The sequence below is a fragment of the Phocoena sinus genome, chromosome 3 (genome assembly GCF_008692025.1).
Source record: "Phocoena sinus isolate mPhoSin1 chromosome 3, mPhoSin1.pri, whole genome shotgun sequence".
In the NCBI taxonomy this organism is placed as follows: Eukaryota; Metazoa; Chordata; class Mammalia; order Artiodactyla; family Phocoenidae; genus Phocoena; species Phocoena sinus.
Window position 1 is genome coordinate 44180626 of NC_045765.1, and position 15154 is coordinate 44195779.

Consider the following 15154-nt stretch of genomic DNA (forward strand, 5'->3'; position numbering starts at 1 on the left):
ATAAATACATATTACCAATTGCAACAGATATTTTTAAATTCGCTAAATCTCTATCCAAGAATATTGACACAAGCACTCAAACGTGTAGCTAAAAAGGTTTGCCTACCCTAGGTATAAGACACAACTACACTGAAATCCAACTATGTCATTTACTAGTCATTCAATTTCTAAGGCTGTTTCTTCATCTGCAAAATGAAGGATACCAACTTATACTTTAGAGCTTTGAATATTAAATGAGACAGTTTATGTAACAATCCATTATACTATGGTAATGTTAAGATCTTCCTCTTTAAAGGCAAAAAAGAACTAAATTTAGAATAATTAATAATCATCCCATGATTCCTTGAATATTTAGAAGTCCATCAACAATTTTAACACTATAGATAATCTAAGCCTTCCTCTAAAAATCATGACTAAAACGACTTCATGTAATTTTTCAAATAGACAACTGAGTTATTTTATATTCAAACAATAAAATGACAGGGATTTTAGATTCACTACCCTTCAACAGAAAAGTGTCTGACAAGTAATGCTAGAGAAAACTTTTAGTCAGCAGGTCCTCTTGGAGCCCCTTCCACACGCTCACAAAGATAGGATTCCTTACTCTGTTCATTCTGGACCAGTCGAGAAGGCAGTACAAATGCAATTAATCAACATAAGCCTGTAGTCTTTTCATGAGAAGCATGATAACTAAAAAAAAAAACAGGGCTCCTTGAAGTAACAGCTGACTCCAGAACTGGGGTCGTGTCTGGAGCAGGGCGAGTGCAAGGTGAACCTGAAACATCTGTGCCACAAACTGCCCCCACCCCGCCGCAAAAAAAACCCCAAAACAAACAAAAAAACAGAAACCCGCTTGAAGGGGTTCACACTTAGCAGATCCTAGGACACTTCGGAAATTAATAAAAAATTAACTAAATCCATTAAATAAAGACCCCATGACAGATAGAAGAAAAGGCAAAGTTCTTTACAGTAGAATGCCAACTAATAAATAAAGAATTAGATGATCACTATTTGTAGCCATCAGAGTAGCAACTGATTCTGGCAAGAATCAATGAATGCTAGAACTAGCGTCTAAAAGTTTGATGAAGAACAAAGTATACGCACAGTCTCAAAGAAGCACCCACAATTTACTTACTAATGAGAAAAGTAAAAGCACTAACTTTACAGTGGCAAAACCTGGTGACCATCACCTTAACTAAGTAATTCTAATAATGGGCCTAAATGACATCAAGTGCTACCTAATGTGAGGCACTGAAAGACATGTATAACCTAAAACTAATTATAAGGAAATATCAGACAATTCAAACTGATGCATTCTACACGGTAATTTGATTGTCCTCTTTAAAAATGTGAACGTCTTGAAAAACAAAAGATTAATGAATTATAGCTGATTAAAGGAGCCTAAAGAGACATGACAGCTATATGCAATGTATAATGCTGAACTGAATCTTGGACAAGGAAAAAAAAATTACTATTCTTTGTATTACTGGGACAATGACCAAAATTTAAATATGGACTATAGATGGATAATTGTATTACAAATACTCTAATTTGATAACTGTACTATGGTTATGGAAGAGAAGTCCTTATTCTTAATAAGTGCTCATGGGCTTCCCTGGTGGCGCAGTGGTTGAGAGTCCGCCTGCCGATGCAGGGGACATGGGCTCGTGTCCCGGTCCGGGAAGATCCCACATGCCGCGGAGCGGCTGGGCCCGTGAGCCATGGCCGCTGAGCCTGCGCTCCACAACGGAAGAGGCCACAACAGTGAGAGACCCGCGTACCACAAAAAAAAAAAAAAAAAAAAAGAAGTGCTCACTTAAGTACTGGAGGATGACTGGGCATAATATCTCCAATTTACTTTTTTTTTTTTAATTTTATTTATTTATCTAATCTTGGCTGCGCTGGGTCTTCGTTGCTGCACACAGGCTTTCTCTAGTTGCGGTGAGTGGGGACTACTCTTTGTGGTGGTGTGCGGGCTTCTCACTGAGGTGCCTTCTCTTGTTGCGGAGCACGGGCTCTAGGCGTGCACACTTCAGTAGCTGTGGCACATGTGCTCAGTACTTGTGGCTCGCGGGCTCTAGAGTGCAGGCTCAGTAGTTGTGGCGCACGGGCTTAGTTGCTCCGCAGCATGTGGGATCTTCCCAGACCAGGGATTGAAGCCGTGTCCCCTGCATTGGCAGGTGGATTCTTAACTGCTGTGCCACCAGAGAAGTCCTCCAATTTACTTTTAAAATAGTTTAGAATTAAAAATGATAGGTAAATAGAAAAAGAATTATAAATGTGTGGACAAATGTGGCTCTAGGTAAGATATATGAAAGAGTACTTCTGCACTATTATTTCAACTTTTCTGTATATTTAAAACTTCAAAATGAACAGTTTTTAAAAAAACATGTACAACCTTTCATTGTTATTTTTTTTCATACCTCAGGAGCAAGGACAAAGGTCTGCATGAATCTCCTCAAAGCCTGGTTGTTATTAGAGAGCAAGCCCATCACCTGGACCACCACACCATCATTCAGGGTGGCATGAGCATCGACATGACGGATCTTAGTGTGGCAATTGGTGAAATTTTGTGACATCACTTTCCTATGGATTTCCTAAGGAATCGAAGAAAGAGAATGCAGAATCTCGAAGAACAACAAAAAACTTTCTAACACAACAAAGATAGAGCATTTACCGTGCACATTTAAATTACAAACTACACAGACCCCACTGTAATTTGTCTTAATATAGTATATTCCCAATGACACCTTAACCTTAATTATTAAAATTATTGTCCTTAATTAACATAACTAAAATGTTTACAACAGATGATCCCCATGCTAAAACCTATCATCTTCTAACATAAAAGAACTTCAGAATATATCATACAAAATGAACAAAAGTGACATTATAAGCTTTTCAATGATTATCATATAAACCAAGTAGTTACTGAATACCTAAATTTCTAAACAGAAGTTGAGAAATTTCATCTTTAAATATCAACAAACGTATCAAGCATGTATCCACCTCAATTCTATGGGTTATTTTCTAGCTGCTCAACAGCCTACACGAAGCTTGTTTTACTTACTTTCTGTCCATAGACTGCATCTGCTGGCTTTCCATTCGAATCCAATCCCCCATGGACATAAGAAGAGTTCTTTCCATAAAATCTGTAAAATAGAAAGATACTTGTCATCTTCAAGTATCCTAAGACCAGGTATTTACTGTTCATGTTTGAACCCATCTGTCTGACTAGTACATTCTTGGAGGCAGGAATGTATTTTCTTTTTCATCTTTGTATGCAATCATAATATATGCATCACCTACATGTCACAACATTTGCTGAATGGGAATGAATCTGGTCAAGGAATTTTTATGAGTCACAAGTTTCAGGTCTCAGGAAAGGATGATCATGTTGGGAAGGATCTTGTAGTTCACGTCAGGAAGGCACCTTAAAATAAAAGTTCCTGTTTTCACTCAAGGAGACCACAGGTAGTCCTGATATACAAGAGGACATCTATACTCTCTACCGACTTAGAGAGTCCTTTTATATCTGAGAATGCATGTGATGAGTTCCCATTAAAAACCCAGTAACTCAGGCAGATGGGTTTTAGGAGTAGTTTTAACAATTTTTGCTGATGCATTAAGAGCTTCAGACTTAAATCTTCATAGCTTTAATTCACCTATATCCTCAAAATTGTCTTGTTTTCATTACAACAATACTGAATTAGGGAAGCGCCAACAACACCCTATCCCAACACACACACAGACACAGAGAAAATACCCTAACTTGGGGATAATCACTTTTAGGATTTCCTGACACTTGTACTCCAAATTAACAATTTTTCACAAATAAGCCCATACACGTCATTCTACATACTGATTGTTTTTCCTCCAAAAAAGGGACAGATCTGGGGCCTTAAGGATCTCAAAAGTACCTTTCAACTTTCAAAGTTATTAAAAGGCTGCACATCAGCCAGAATCAGTTCACTGCTGGCTAATCCACTTTTCATTGTATCTAAAATGTACCTCAGAGATGAAATGTGAAAAACAGATGTGTTAGAACCAGCAAATAACAATATTGACAAGAAATGTATTTGGTTAGTTTGTTTCAACTCCTGCTCCACTTTAAATTCCAAATGTATGTAACTTCTAAAGGCACAGAATACAATTGACAAAAAGAACAACAAAAGAGGGGGAAAGAAAGGTTTAGGACTTGTTCTATCACTTAATAGGTGTGTGAGTACCAACAAATTTTTAACCCCTTAGTGTCTTTATCTGTAAAATGAAGTTAACTATCCTACAATGCCTTACTAAGACGTTTTTATAAAGATCAAGAAGAAAAAGGTAAAAGTGTTTTGGAAATTATAAAGCCTTAAAAAAAAACAAAACACAAGTGATTCTTTCCATTTTCAGAACAAGGACTCAAAATGAATTTAAAAACATTCTCTTTCACCTAATAATCATGTGGTATCCAATATGCAAACTGGCAAGACACAGAAGAAAAAATAGTTCTGGTCCAACAAATACACATTTTAGAATTTCTAAAAATATTCTAATAAGTCTACATAAACAAACTTAAGAGCTTTGTATAATGCAGCACTATTTGTAAGAGGAAATAATGGAAGCAACTTACATATTCATCATTAGGGGATTAAAACATGTTACGACACCTCTGGAAAATAAAACCTCATGGGTAACAAAATTACTGTGATACATGTACTACCCTTGTAAGATGATCACAGATTATCAAGTAAAAAAGCTAAAACACAGTTTGATAAAAAAATTTGCACCTACATAGAAAAATCGTTAGCATACCAACACAAAAGTATGTCATTACAGGAACACTCTTGCATCTTCTTCAATACATTCTTACTAAATAATTCATGATTCACCAAAAACAGCAAAACGGCAAACAAAATCAAAAGCACAATTATTATACGTTTACATTATCAAGCATTACTTTTCTGATAATGTATCGGTAACTTAGACTAATTTTTAAATAATATTTGTATATTCTACTATTACATAATTTGAACAACCATCACTTTTTGGTACTTACAAAGCACTTTTATGCAGTAACCCTAGAAGGTGCATGATGAATAAGAGAATCTTAAGGATTAGTACCCACACACTAAAACACAGCATTAGATGATGCTCAGGAAAAGAAAGGTCTCACCTGTGTAGCATGTCTGGGGCCTGGTTCAACAGTGTGTAATACTGTCTCACAAATTCCCGCCCGACCAGCAGGGGACTAGGCTTCTCCATAACCATTGCTTTGGTCAATTCAACCTGGAAAAAAAAAGTCAAATATGTTCAACCTGAAAGATCAAGTACAGGGGAGAAAGGGTCAGGGGAGAAGACTGAATCATTTAGCTGAGACGGACTCATTGACCAACAAGATCACTTCAGCAATTCTTGGTTTTTAAAAGGAATAAACACTATAAGAAACAAAACCCACACAGACCAGTGAGGTTTTATATATTCAAATTTACTGTAATCAGATGAATGCTATGGGGGAAAAAAAATCACTACGAAGAATTAATTCATCATTATTCCCAATATTCAATTTGCTTAAACTTAATATAAGAACTTCAAAGGTACATATTGCCAACATGCAACCTATCATAACTTTCCCAAGCCAATAAAATCAATTAAGCATGTTCCACTTGTAATATTACAACATATTACTATGGCAATATTAGGTTTAAGGGTGATAAATATATATTTGACAATATAGACACATACTATCACATTTTTAGTCAAACTAAATCAGAGAAATTTTTACTATCTTTAAAAATGAAAAAAAATTCTAAAATGAAAAAAATAGGCAAAAAAGTTAACAAGTAATGTTTTTACTCAACAAAATAATCCCTACCACCTCAAAATTATGACTTAAAGTATGTTGGAGTGTTAAGGCACCTGGCACACAGTAAGTTCTCAATTACTTTCAGTTATTATTTTTTTAAAAACCCTTTCAAAAAAATATTTGGCATGAGATAATCCAAGTTTTCATTTGAGGAGATAAAATCATCCCGAACTTTATAAACATAAAGGCAAACAGAGGTACGTATAATTAACTACAGTATAAAGGAAAAATGAGAGAAATTGTATTTCAGTTTTCCTGAAGAATGGGCAAAATGGATCGAGTTTGGTTGGTCAATTCCTGTACAAGCAATCTATAGAGATGATTATCCTCATCTAGTGCATGACTGCATTATTCTTGAATACCTAGACCATTTATTACTTGTTTCACCAGGATCTAAGAAACTAGACTAATAACATCAACCTAACTGCATCCTTTGATACTGTCAAATAGTCTCATTATAATATAAATTTCTAAATAATATTTTATCAAATATTGCTTCCCACATCCAATCTTTCCATGAAAAATGATGAAAATCCTCCAGGTTATATATCAAAGGTAAGAAAAATAAAAACTTAAGACCACATCTGGAACTTCTCCTTTCCCTTTGAGATTATCTAGATAATTCAAATTAAAAACAAAAAACTTAGTTTGATTACCATTATCATCAGTGTTTTACTTCAGGTCATTGCCATAAAGCCAAGAAAGTTAACATATTTATACAGTAAATTGATCTTTACCTCATTTGTGAATTTTTTCTTTAACTGTTATACTTCTGAAGCTTGTCAGAGAAATCCGTATTATTAACCGAGTTTCTTTATTAGTTTAACAGTTTAATATAACTGAATATTTTGCAAACTAGGTTCTCAATTAGCATTTTAAAATGTTCCAAACAGATGGTACTTTATTCCAGGATTACCTCAAATAGCCTTGCGTACTCCCAAGGCTTATATTCACACTATGGTTCCATTAAGGTGGAAACTCCAGCTCAAGTCTCTCCTTTAAGCTCTTCTATAATAAATATCAACCAATCAGCTCGAGGGAAATGGTAGCAGTATTTAAAAATAATCTTTCTGTCAATTATATCTCAATAATTGAGAAAAAAAGAAAAAAATAATATTCCATGTGTGTAAATACACATAGCATTTTAGTGAAAAGAAACTATATTGCTTCAATATTTAAAAAAAAAAGACTGATTCTTAAAATAGCCAAAAGCGTCAAGAATTCTACGTAAGTCATGGTCAGATAAAAATAACATTTTGAAAGAAGGCTACAAGCTTCTTTGAAGTCATAAAGTTTCTTACGAGTAGAGACAATTTCTTATGCAACTTTCTAGCCCTAAAACTTAAGAGTATCTGACACACTCAGGAATAAAAAGCTTTCTTTCATTCATCATTCTCAACACAAGTGGAGATTAGAATTTTATACAAGCAAAACAGACTTCTGATCATCCATTTGTCAGACTGAACTATCAGGTTGTCCAGAATTCAGATTATGACCGTAGATACATTTTTTTTTTTCAATGATTAAGAAAAGGCCAAAGAGAAAACTAACCTACCATGCTTAAAAAACAGAAGCTGCCTGACAGGGAACAGACTGGGAAGGACTGGAGGGGAACTGGCTGGGGTGAGAGGACTGTATGCATTTGGGTGATGGCTATCTGTATACAACTAAAAAACTTTTCAAACTGAACCCTTAAATTCTATAATTTTGTGGTTTGTAAATTATGCCTCAAAAAATCTAAATAAAAATGCTTCCACATTAAAAAAAAATCCTGAAGACATCATAAAATGTCTTAGAATAATTAAGAGTACTGAACCACCCAATAGCACCAGTGACTACAAAATGTTTAGGGAAGTTCTTCAGTAATCTAAGACCATACACTGAAAGTTTTGGGAATAACCTTGTCTATTTGATCACCATTCCCAGTAAAAAAGAAAATGCAGAAAATTTTGGCAATTTGAGCCCAAAAGATTTAGTCTATACAAATAGACTCAATCAATTCTCATTAGAAAAATTTTATTTGGTAAATCACCACCCTGAAATCTCCACCTTTATTTCTGGTCCAAACATAAAACAGAAGCTATGAGAAATATGTAAACTAACATCATACCCTCCTGAGAATAAAGTCTTTAATCTCACCCTCGTTCATTAGAACTCTCAATTCTGTCAAATCTAAAATAATGAAAGTAAACAAAATCAAATGGCATCATCTCAGAAAAGCTGATGTTTTACCAGTTACTGATCCACTATGACAATTAGAAACTATGCATACCAATGAAAATACATGCTAAAAATACATGAGATCCTCCCTCATTTATTAAGTACTCCTGAAACACTGTGTCCTTTTAGAAGAGGTTTTACAAATTTATAATACTATGGATTCTGGCTGTTCCTTATATAACAGCATATGCCAACGGATACATTATTGGTTGGACTATGAAGCATGTACCAAAATCAGAAATAAGAGACAAACTAGATAGTCTTATTATTTTAATTATCAACAGCAATTCCCCCTTCCCCATGCTGATGTGAAGACTGGAAGACTTCCTAAAAGATACATGCCACTCTCCCAAGACAAAGTAAGTTCATTAAATGTTCCAAGTAATTCCAATTTGGAGATCACTCCCTTGCAACACTGCTGTCAGATCTACAGGATAAACCTTTTGGGGTATATATTACAAATCACTCAAAAGTAATATTCCTAAAAAATGATATAAAATTAAATCATTGTGGTCTAGAAAGATCAGTGGTGAAAGAAACAGGACCTAGGAAGAATACAGGGGGAAGGAGGAAATCACTCACTTCCACTAAAGTTTACTTTCCATTAATTTTATACCCAAGTTTGTAATATTCTGAATGTCATAGTATGCCAAAATTGTACTCTACAAAGGGGACAAGAAAAATACGTTTTAAAAATTATACCTCCCCTTAAAAATTTTTTCAAGAAATACTGAAAAAGTCCTAGTTTAGGGAAAGGGGAAGAACAGAACAGTTCTTGACCTCAAGAAGTAAAGAAAAACTTGGCCACTTAGAAATACTTAAGGAAGCAAAGATAGTAAACACTACCTTCACTTTACCAGTTCTAACTGAACTGGTAAATCTAAGACCAGCAATATGTAACAAATGAACTCTGAAACTGAGTGCTCTATTTTAAAACAGTAAATGAGTATTTGAGATGCAACAAAAGGAAACCTTCAAATTTTCTCTGACCAATTCTCACTGGGCAAAATTCTACCACTAGTTGTGCTCCTGGGCTAGTAACAATCTCTCTGGTGCCCTCAGTTCTTTAATCTTTAAATTTAAAATCATAACTGTAAGAATTAAGTGTCTGGTAGTAAGCAATGAATGTTAGCTGTTACTTTTACTATCATAACCATTAACTATAGTCAAAGAAAACATTTCTACATCCCACCATTTTCTGTCACCCAGAAGACTATTTAACTATTTTGCTAGCAAAGTAAAAAGAGGATTATCTCCTGAGAGAATAAGAATTTTTCTAGGGCTTCCCTGATGGCACAGTGGTTGGGAGTCCGCCTGCCGATGCAGGGGGTGCGGGTTCATGTCCCGGTCCGGGAGGATCCCGCGTGTCGCGGGGCCTCCGCGGCTGGGCCCACGGGCCATGGCCGCTGGGCCTGCGCGTCCGGAGCCTGTGCAGCGGGAGAGGCCACGATAGTGAAAGGTCTGCGTACCACAGAGAAAAAAAAAAAAAAAGGAATTTCTAGAGTACCTTGGACTACGGAAGCCCAAGCACTTAATGTAAAACTACTTTTTAGTGAACTTCTAGGTTGACTTGATGACTGCAGTGGTCTACTCACGAATGCCACAGAGTCACCTGTGTGCCCACAGAATGTAACTGGCCCAATTAAACTGTAAAACCAAATGACGTGCACATCTTAATATCTTAACTTTTAAAACATGCATCACGAAGCTACAATAATTTTAGGTACGTTTATGCTATGTTAGATATAAAAATTTCTGCTCTCTTTAGAAAAACATAAATAAAGCATTAAGTTTTACTTTTCTGTTAAACACTGCTAAAAATTTATTTTATTCTTAGGCTAAGAAAATAAGTTTGCTGAACTGAAGTATTTCTAAAACAATTTTTATCCATCAGAGTCATAAAGAATATTGCCCCTGAGGAAAAACTACAAGAAAATACGAGTCAAAATGTTTATCTCACATTAGCAACCTAAAAACTGAGAATACTAACCACTCCTTTTTTTTTGGGGGGGAGGGAGAGGGTGTTTATATTATGAAATAAACCATACAAAAAGTACTATATAAAAAACACAAGGTGTAAATACATACAACATAAGGTTTAAAAAGTATTCACCGTTTCATTACCAGTGTTACAGAAAATTATATTTTGTTCCATATAATATATATAAAACATTTTAATGGAATACTATGTACATGTTAAAAAGAATAAAATTCATAGACCTCTGAATTGCTGGAATGTCCTGGGATGAACATGAATTACTTTCAGAATAAAAGAAAAAGAAAAACGCAACAAAGGGTACCAACATCCAATAATTTATGACCTGTTATCTTACATATTCTAGCTCTTAAAACAAAATGATCTTTAAAAATCCCTGTAAGGGACTTTCCTGGTTGCGCAGTGGTTAAGAATCCGCCTGCCAATGCAGGGGACACAGGTTCGAGCCCTGGTTCGGGAAGATCCCACATGCCGCAGAGCAACTAAGCCCGTGGGTCACAACAACTGAGCCTGCACTCTAGGGTCCGCGAGCCACAGCTACTGATGCCCACGCACCTAGAGCCCTGTGCTCTGCAATGAGAAGCCAAAGCAATGAGAATCCCACGCACCACAAGGAAGAGTAGCCCCCGCTCGCCGCCAACTAGAGAAAGCCCACGTGCAGCAATGAAGGCCCAAAGCAGCCAAAAATAAATAAATAAATTTAAAAGGAAAAAAAAACTAAAAAAAAAAATCCCTTTAAGTTCACAATTCCATAAACTAACTCCACACTGTGTGATTTTAATTAGTCCAAGTGGGATACTTTACCAGATCTGAGGACCACAGAACATCTCCCTGTATTTACTAGCAGCAAGTATAGATGGTCCAATTTAAACTTTTTCATGAAGCAGGAAGTTTCTATCTGGTTACTTTCTCCCAACTTTCAGGGTTAAGGTCTTAGAGTGGAGCAACCTCCTAAAAAGCTCTTGGCTTCATCTCTAAATCTGTCTTATGATATCTATGTACTTTGCTTTTTTAAAGGATTATATCAGAATATTTTCTGATAAGTTTTCTAGTTTTAGGAAAGATTCGCTTCTGGCTTCTAACAGTATAATTTTTCCAATAGCATCACTTCGTGTTGGCCTTAGGGTCCATCAAAGCAAACAATAAAAGTATGACTAAGGTAGTCTACAAAACAGGAAAAAAAAAGTTTGAGGCAACAGAGTTGATATTAGTTACCTACAAGGAGTGAAGAATATAATTTTTATACTTTTCTTACCTTATTTGTAAAGCATGCAACATCAATGAGTGCTATTCTAAAAAAAACACACACGGAAATGTCAATACCTCATGTACTAACATAATCACTGATTTGTTTTTACTAGTTGACCCTGATCTGTGAAATATTCAATACTTCCCTAACTTTCAAAATACTCACTTAGCCCAATTTAACTAGACTGCATGGCAACTTTAAAGAAATTCCACATCAATTTTGCTGAAATTCAGAGAAATGTTAAAGGTGCTTCTTTTAACTGAGTCTAATAGAGCTGTGAGAATTTATGTTCCAAGAACAGGAAAGCATTAAGACCAACTATAATCCACCTGAATTTTTAAATAGTTGAGCTTACTCTTTCTAATAATAGCAAAATAGCAAAATGTCTTAATAACTCAGGATCTGTTAAGTGCCCACTGTAAATTAAGAAAAAGCACAGCATCATACTCTAAGAGATTAATATGCAGAATGGATACAGAACTCCCACACAGATCATTAAAACAAAGAACACCTGAGAGAAAAACAAGCAAAGAAATGGAACAGGCAACTCTCAGGAAAGTAAACGGGCAACAACAAAAGATAAAGTAAGTAACTAGTAAAATGCATATTAAAACTTATCACTTCTCACAGGAGATCCTCCAAAGTATTAAAATATCACTCAATATCAAACACTGGAAAGGAAGTAATGAAAAAAGAACCTGCAAAACTGCTGAGTGTCAACTGGTACAACCACGGTGGAGAACAACTCTGCAGTTGTCTAACAAAATTAAAACCAATCTGATGAATCCAGCAATTCTCTTGTAGATTGATATATAAACAAGAGAAACTCACCCATTTACACAAGATATAAACAGAGAAAGTAAATGCCACCCTATTTCTGAAACATAAGACAGGTAACAATTCACATATCCATCAAAGGGGTAATGGATTAAGTTGCAGTTTATTCACATCATGGAGCGGGCTGTATGTAAGATTATCATATGGGCACTTAAAAAAAAGATTAAAAAGTGATACAATTAATAATTACGCCAGCTTAACTGGAGTGAATTAGGAGTGTTCCTGGGAAACCGAGATATAAAGTCACCCTATTTATAGCAGTCATAAAGTCAGCATGAACTAGATCTCAGAAACAAAATAAGTTGGGCTTGCCTGGTGGCGCAGTGGTTAAGAATCCTCCTGCCAATGCAGAAGACACGGGTTCAAGCCTGGTCCGGGAAGATCCCACATGCCACAGAGCAACTAAGCCCGTGCGCCACAGCTGCCGAAGCCTGCACGCCTAGAGACCGTGCTCCACAACAAGGGAAGCCACCGCAATGAGAAGCCCGCGCACCTCAACAAAGAGTAGCCCCTCTCTCTGCAACTAGAGAAAGCCTGCACACAGCAGTGAAGACCCTGCACAGTCAAAAATAAATAAATAAATTTTTAAAAGATAAATAAATCAGCTTGGATTTAAAGAAAACAAAAAGTCACTTGCCAAATAAGTACTGTAGGATAGCCTTGAAATGTTTGTTTTTAGTATACACAAAACAATAGCAGTATTGTTCATAGATACATTGGTAAATTTATTTTTAAAACAGCCTGGATGTAAAAACAGACAAATAGATCCATGAAACAGAATAAAGAAATATATTCACACATAAATGGACAACTGCTTTCCAAAAGTGCAGACAATTCAGTAGAAAAAGGATACTTTTTTCAACAAATGGTGCTGGAACAACTGCACATCCATATATAGAAATAAAGAGAACCTCAATTCAAGACTCAGAATATTAAAATTTACTTAACAGTTTTAGGTTTTACCTAAAACTATAAAACTTCTAAAGAAAATCTGAATGACAGTGAGTCATTTTTGGACACACTAAAAACGTGATCTATAAGAGCAGAGATTGATAATGTGAACTCCATCAAAATTAAAACCTTCCAGGGACTTCCCTAGCGGTCCAGTGGTTAAGACTCCGCACTTCTACTGCAAGGGATGTAGGTTTGATCCCTGGTCAGGGAAGTAGGATCTCGTATGCCGCACGGCATAGCCAAAATAAACGAATAAATAAAAACTTTCACTTTGCAAAGACACTATCAAGAGGATGAAAAGGCAAAGCAGCCTGAGGTAACTATTTGCAAAGCAACTTGTATACAGAATACATTAAAGAAGTCTCAAAACTGAAAAACAACTAAAAAAATATGAGCGAAAAATCTGAAGAGACAATTCATCAAAGAAATTATTCGAATGTCAAATAAGCACCTGAAAAATGGTGAACATCAACACCATTAGTAATTATAGAAATGCAAATTAAAACCACAGTAAAGTACCACTACACACCTGTCAGAATGACAACTTAAAAGGCTGATAGTAAAGCGTTGGCCAGGACATCGAGGAAATGGAACCCTCAAACATTGCTGGCAGGAATGTAAAATGGTACAACCACGTTGTACAAGTTAGGCGGTTTCTTAAGAAGTTTTATTTGTAATAGCTAAAGGCTGGAAACAAACCAATGTCCATCAACAGGTGAATGGATAAACAAATTGTGGTATATTTACAGGACAGAACATACAGTATTACTCAGCAATTTTTTTTTAAAAAGCACATATTGTATGATTCCATTTACATAAAAATTCTAGGAAGTATAAACTGATCTTCAGTGACAGAAAGCAGATAAGGGATCCCTGGGGGCAGAAGAGGAGGGAGAGTGGATAGGAAAGAGGGAATGCAAAGGAGCATGAGAAAACTTTTGGGGATGATAGCTATTTTCACTATCTTGATTGCGGTGGTTTCATAGGTATAAACAATGCCAAAAGCTATCAGATTCTACACTTGAAATATATGCAATTTATTGTATGTCAATTATACCTCAATAAAGCTGTTTTTTAACCCACCAATATAATAGCTTGGAAAGACAAAAGGTCATCTCAGGGGAAGAGAGCAGAACGGGAATCTGTACAGGAAAAAAAAGGAAATTTAAAAGAGTGACTCAAAATGTTAACTGTCAATTCTGAGTACAATGACATTTAAGGGATCTTTTTACTCTTTTGTAATAACCTATCTGAAACACTACGGAAAAATAAACAGCGAGGGTTTCTGTGTACTAACATGAATATGTTGCAAGTTTTGTTGCAAAGTTATGCTATGTATTCGTTTGAAATTTGGCTTAGTTATGAGAAATAAAATGCTTTCCCAGACCGGAGAAAAAACTACAGAAACCAAGCCGCTTTTGCTCAGAGCAAGAGCAGCATTAACTATCACTACATCTACCACAGTTCAATCTACTTTCCAAACTCTTGACATTTACCACCTGTCACCCTCCTGCAAAATTCTTCCTGACAACTTCTTGGAGACACAGGACAGGCAAAATACAACATGAGCCTGAAGTACCTGATAAAGAAAGAAAATGCTTAAAAAAAAAAAAAAAAATACGGGAACATCAAAAGAACACAAGAGTCAAAACTGGAACAATTCAAAAAATAAAGTAATAAGTAAAAAACCAAAAATAAGTTAGGAGAACACTGGATTACAACCCCAAAGAATATCCATGAGCCCATACTGATATAACTAAAAATTTAAAAATTAATGGGTAAATAGTGTTAAAAAATGGGAAAATGAAGAATTAAAAAAATGGGGAGAAGAGACAAATCTTTCTTACCTAAGAATTTCAAATGACGGAGAAGAAACAAGGGAAATAAAGAATCACCATGAGAATAGCACCATTAAGAGCTGCAGGCAAGATCCACTAATGAATGCTAACATTAAGGGGGGGGGGGGAATTTAGAGAAACAGAATATCTGCCTAAGTTCAAAGTGTCTCCCCCCAAATGTTTAGTAACTACAGCGGTAGCTTTAATAT

The 15154-nt window shown here is 35.6% G+C and overlaps 1 protein-coding gene across 8 annotated transcripts in view; it reads right to left on the reverse strand.

Annotated features, from left to right (window-relative positions):
* The window catches only part of G3BP1 (G3BP stress granule assembly factor 1), a 50227-nt gene that overhangs the window by 29835 nt on the left and 5238 nt on the right, over positions 1-15154 (reverse strand). For 6 of the 8 annotated variants that reach the window (XR_004349059.1, XR_004349060.1, XM_032625631.1 and 3 more), the window contains 3 exons: positions 5162-5274; positions 3071-3152; positions 2424-2597 (listed from right to left, as the gene is read on the reverse strand). Coding sequence is in view for 6 of the 8 variants with exons in the window: in XM_032625631.1 (XP_032481522.1) it covers positions 2424-2597; positions 3071-3152; positions 5162-5256 (351 nt within the window). In the remaining 2 variants the exon portion in view is untranslated. Of the gene's footprint in view, positions 1-2423; positions 2598-3070; positions 3153-5161; positions 5275-11322; positions 11342-14190; positions 14250-15154 lie in introns of those variants that run through there. The other 2 variants (XM_032625634.1, XM_032625633.1) reach the window with 2 other exon arrangements.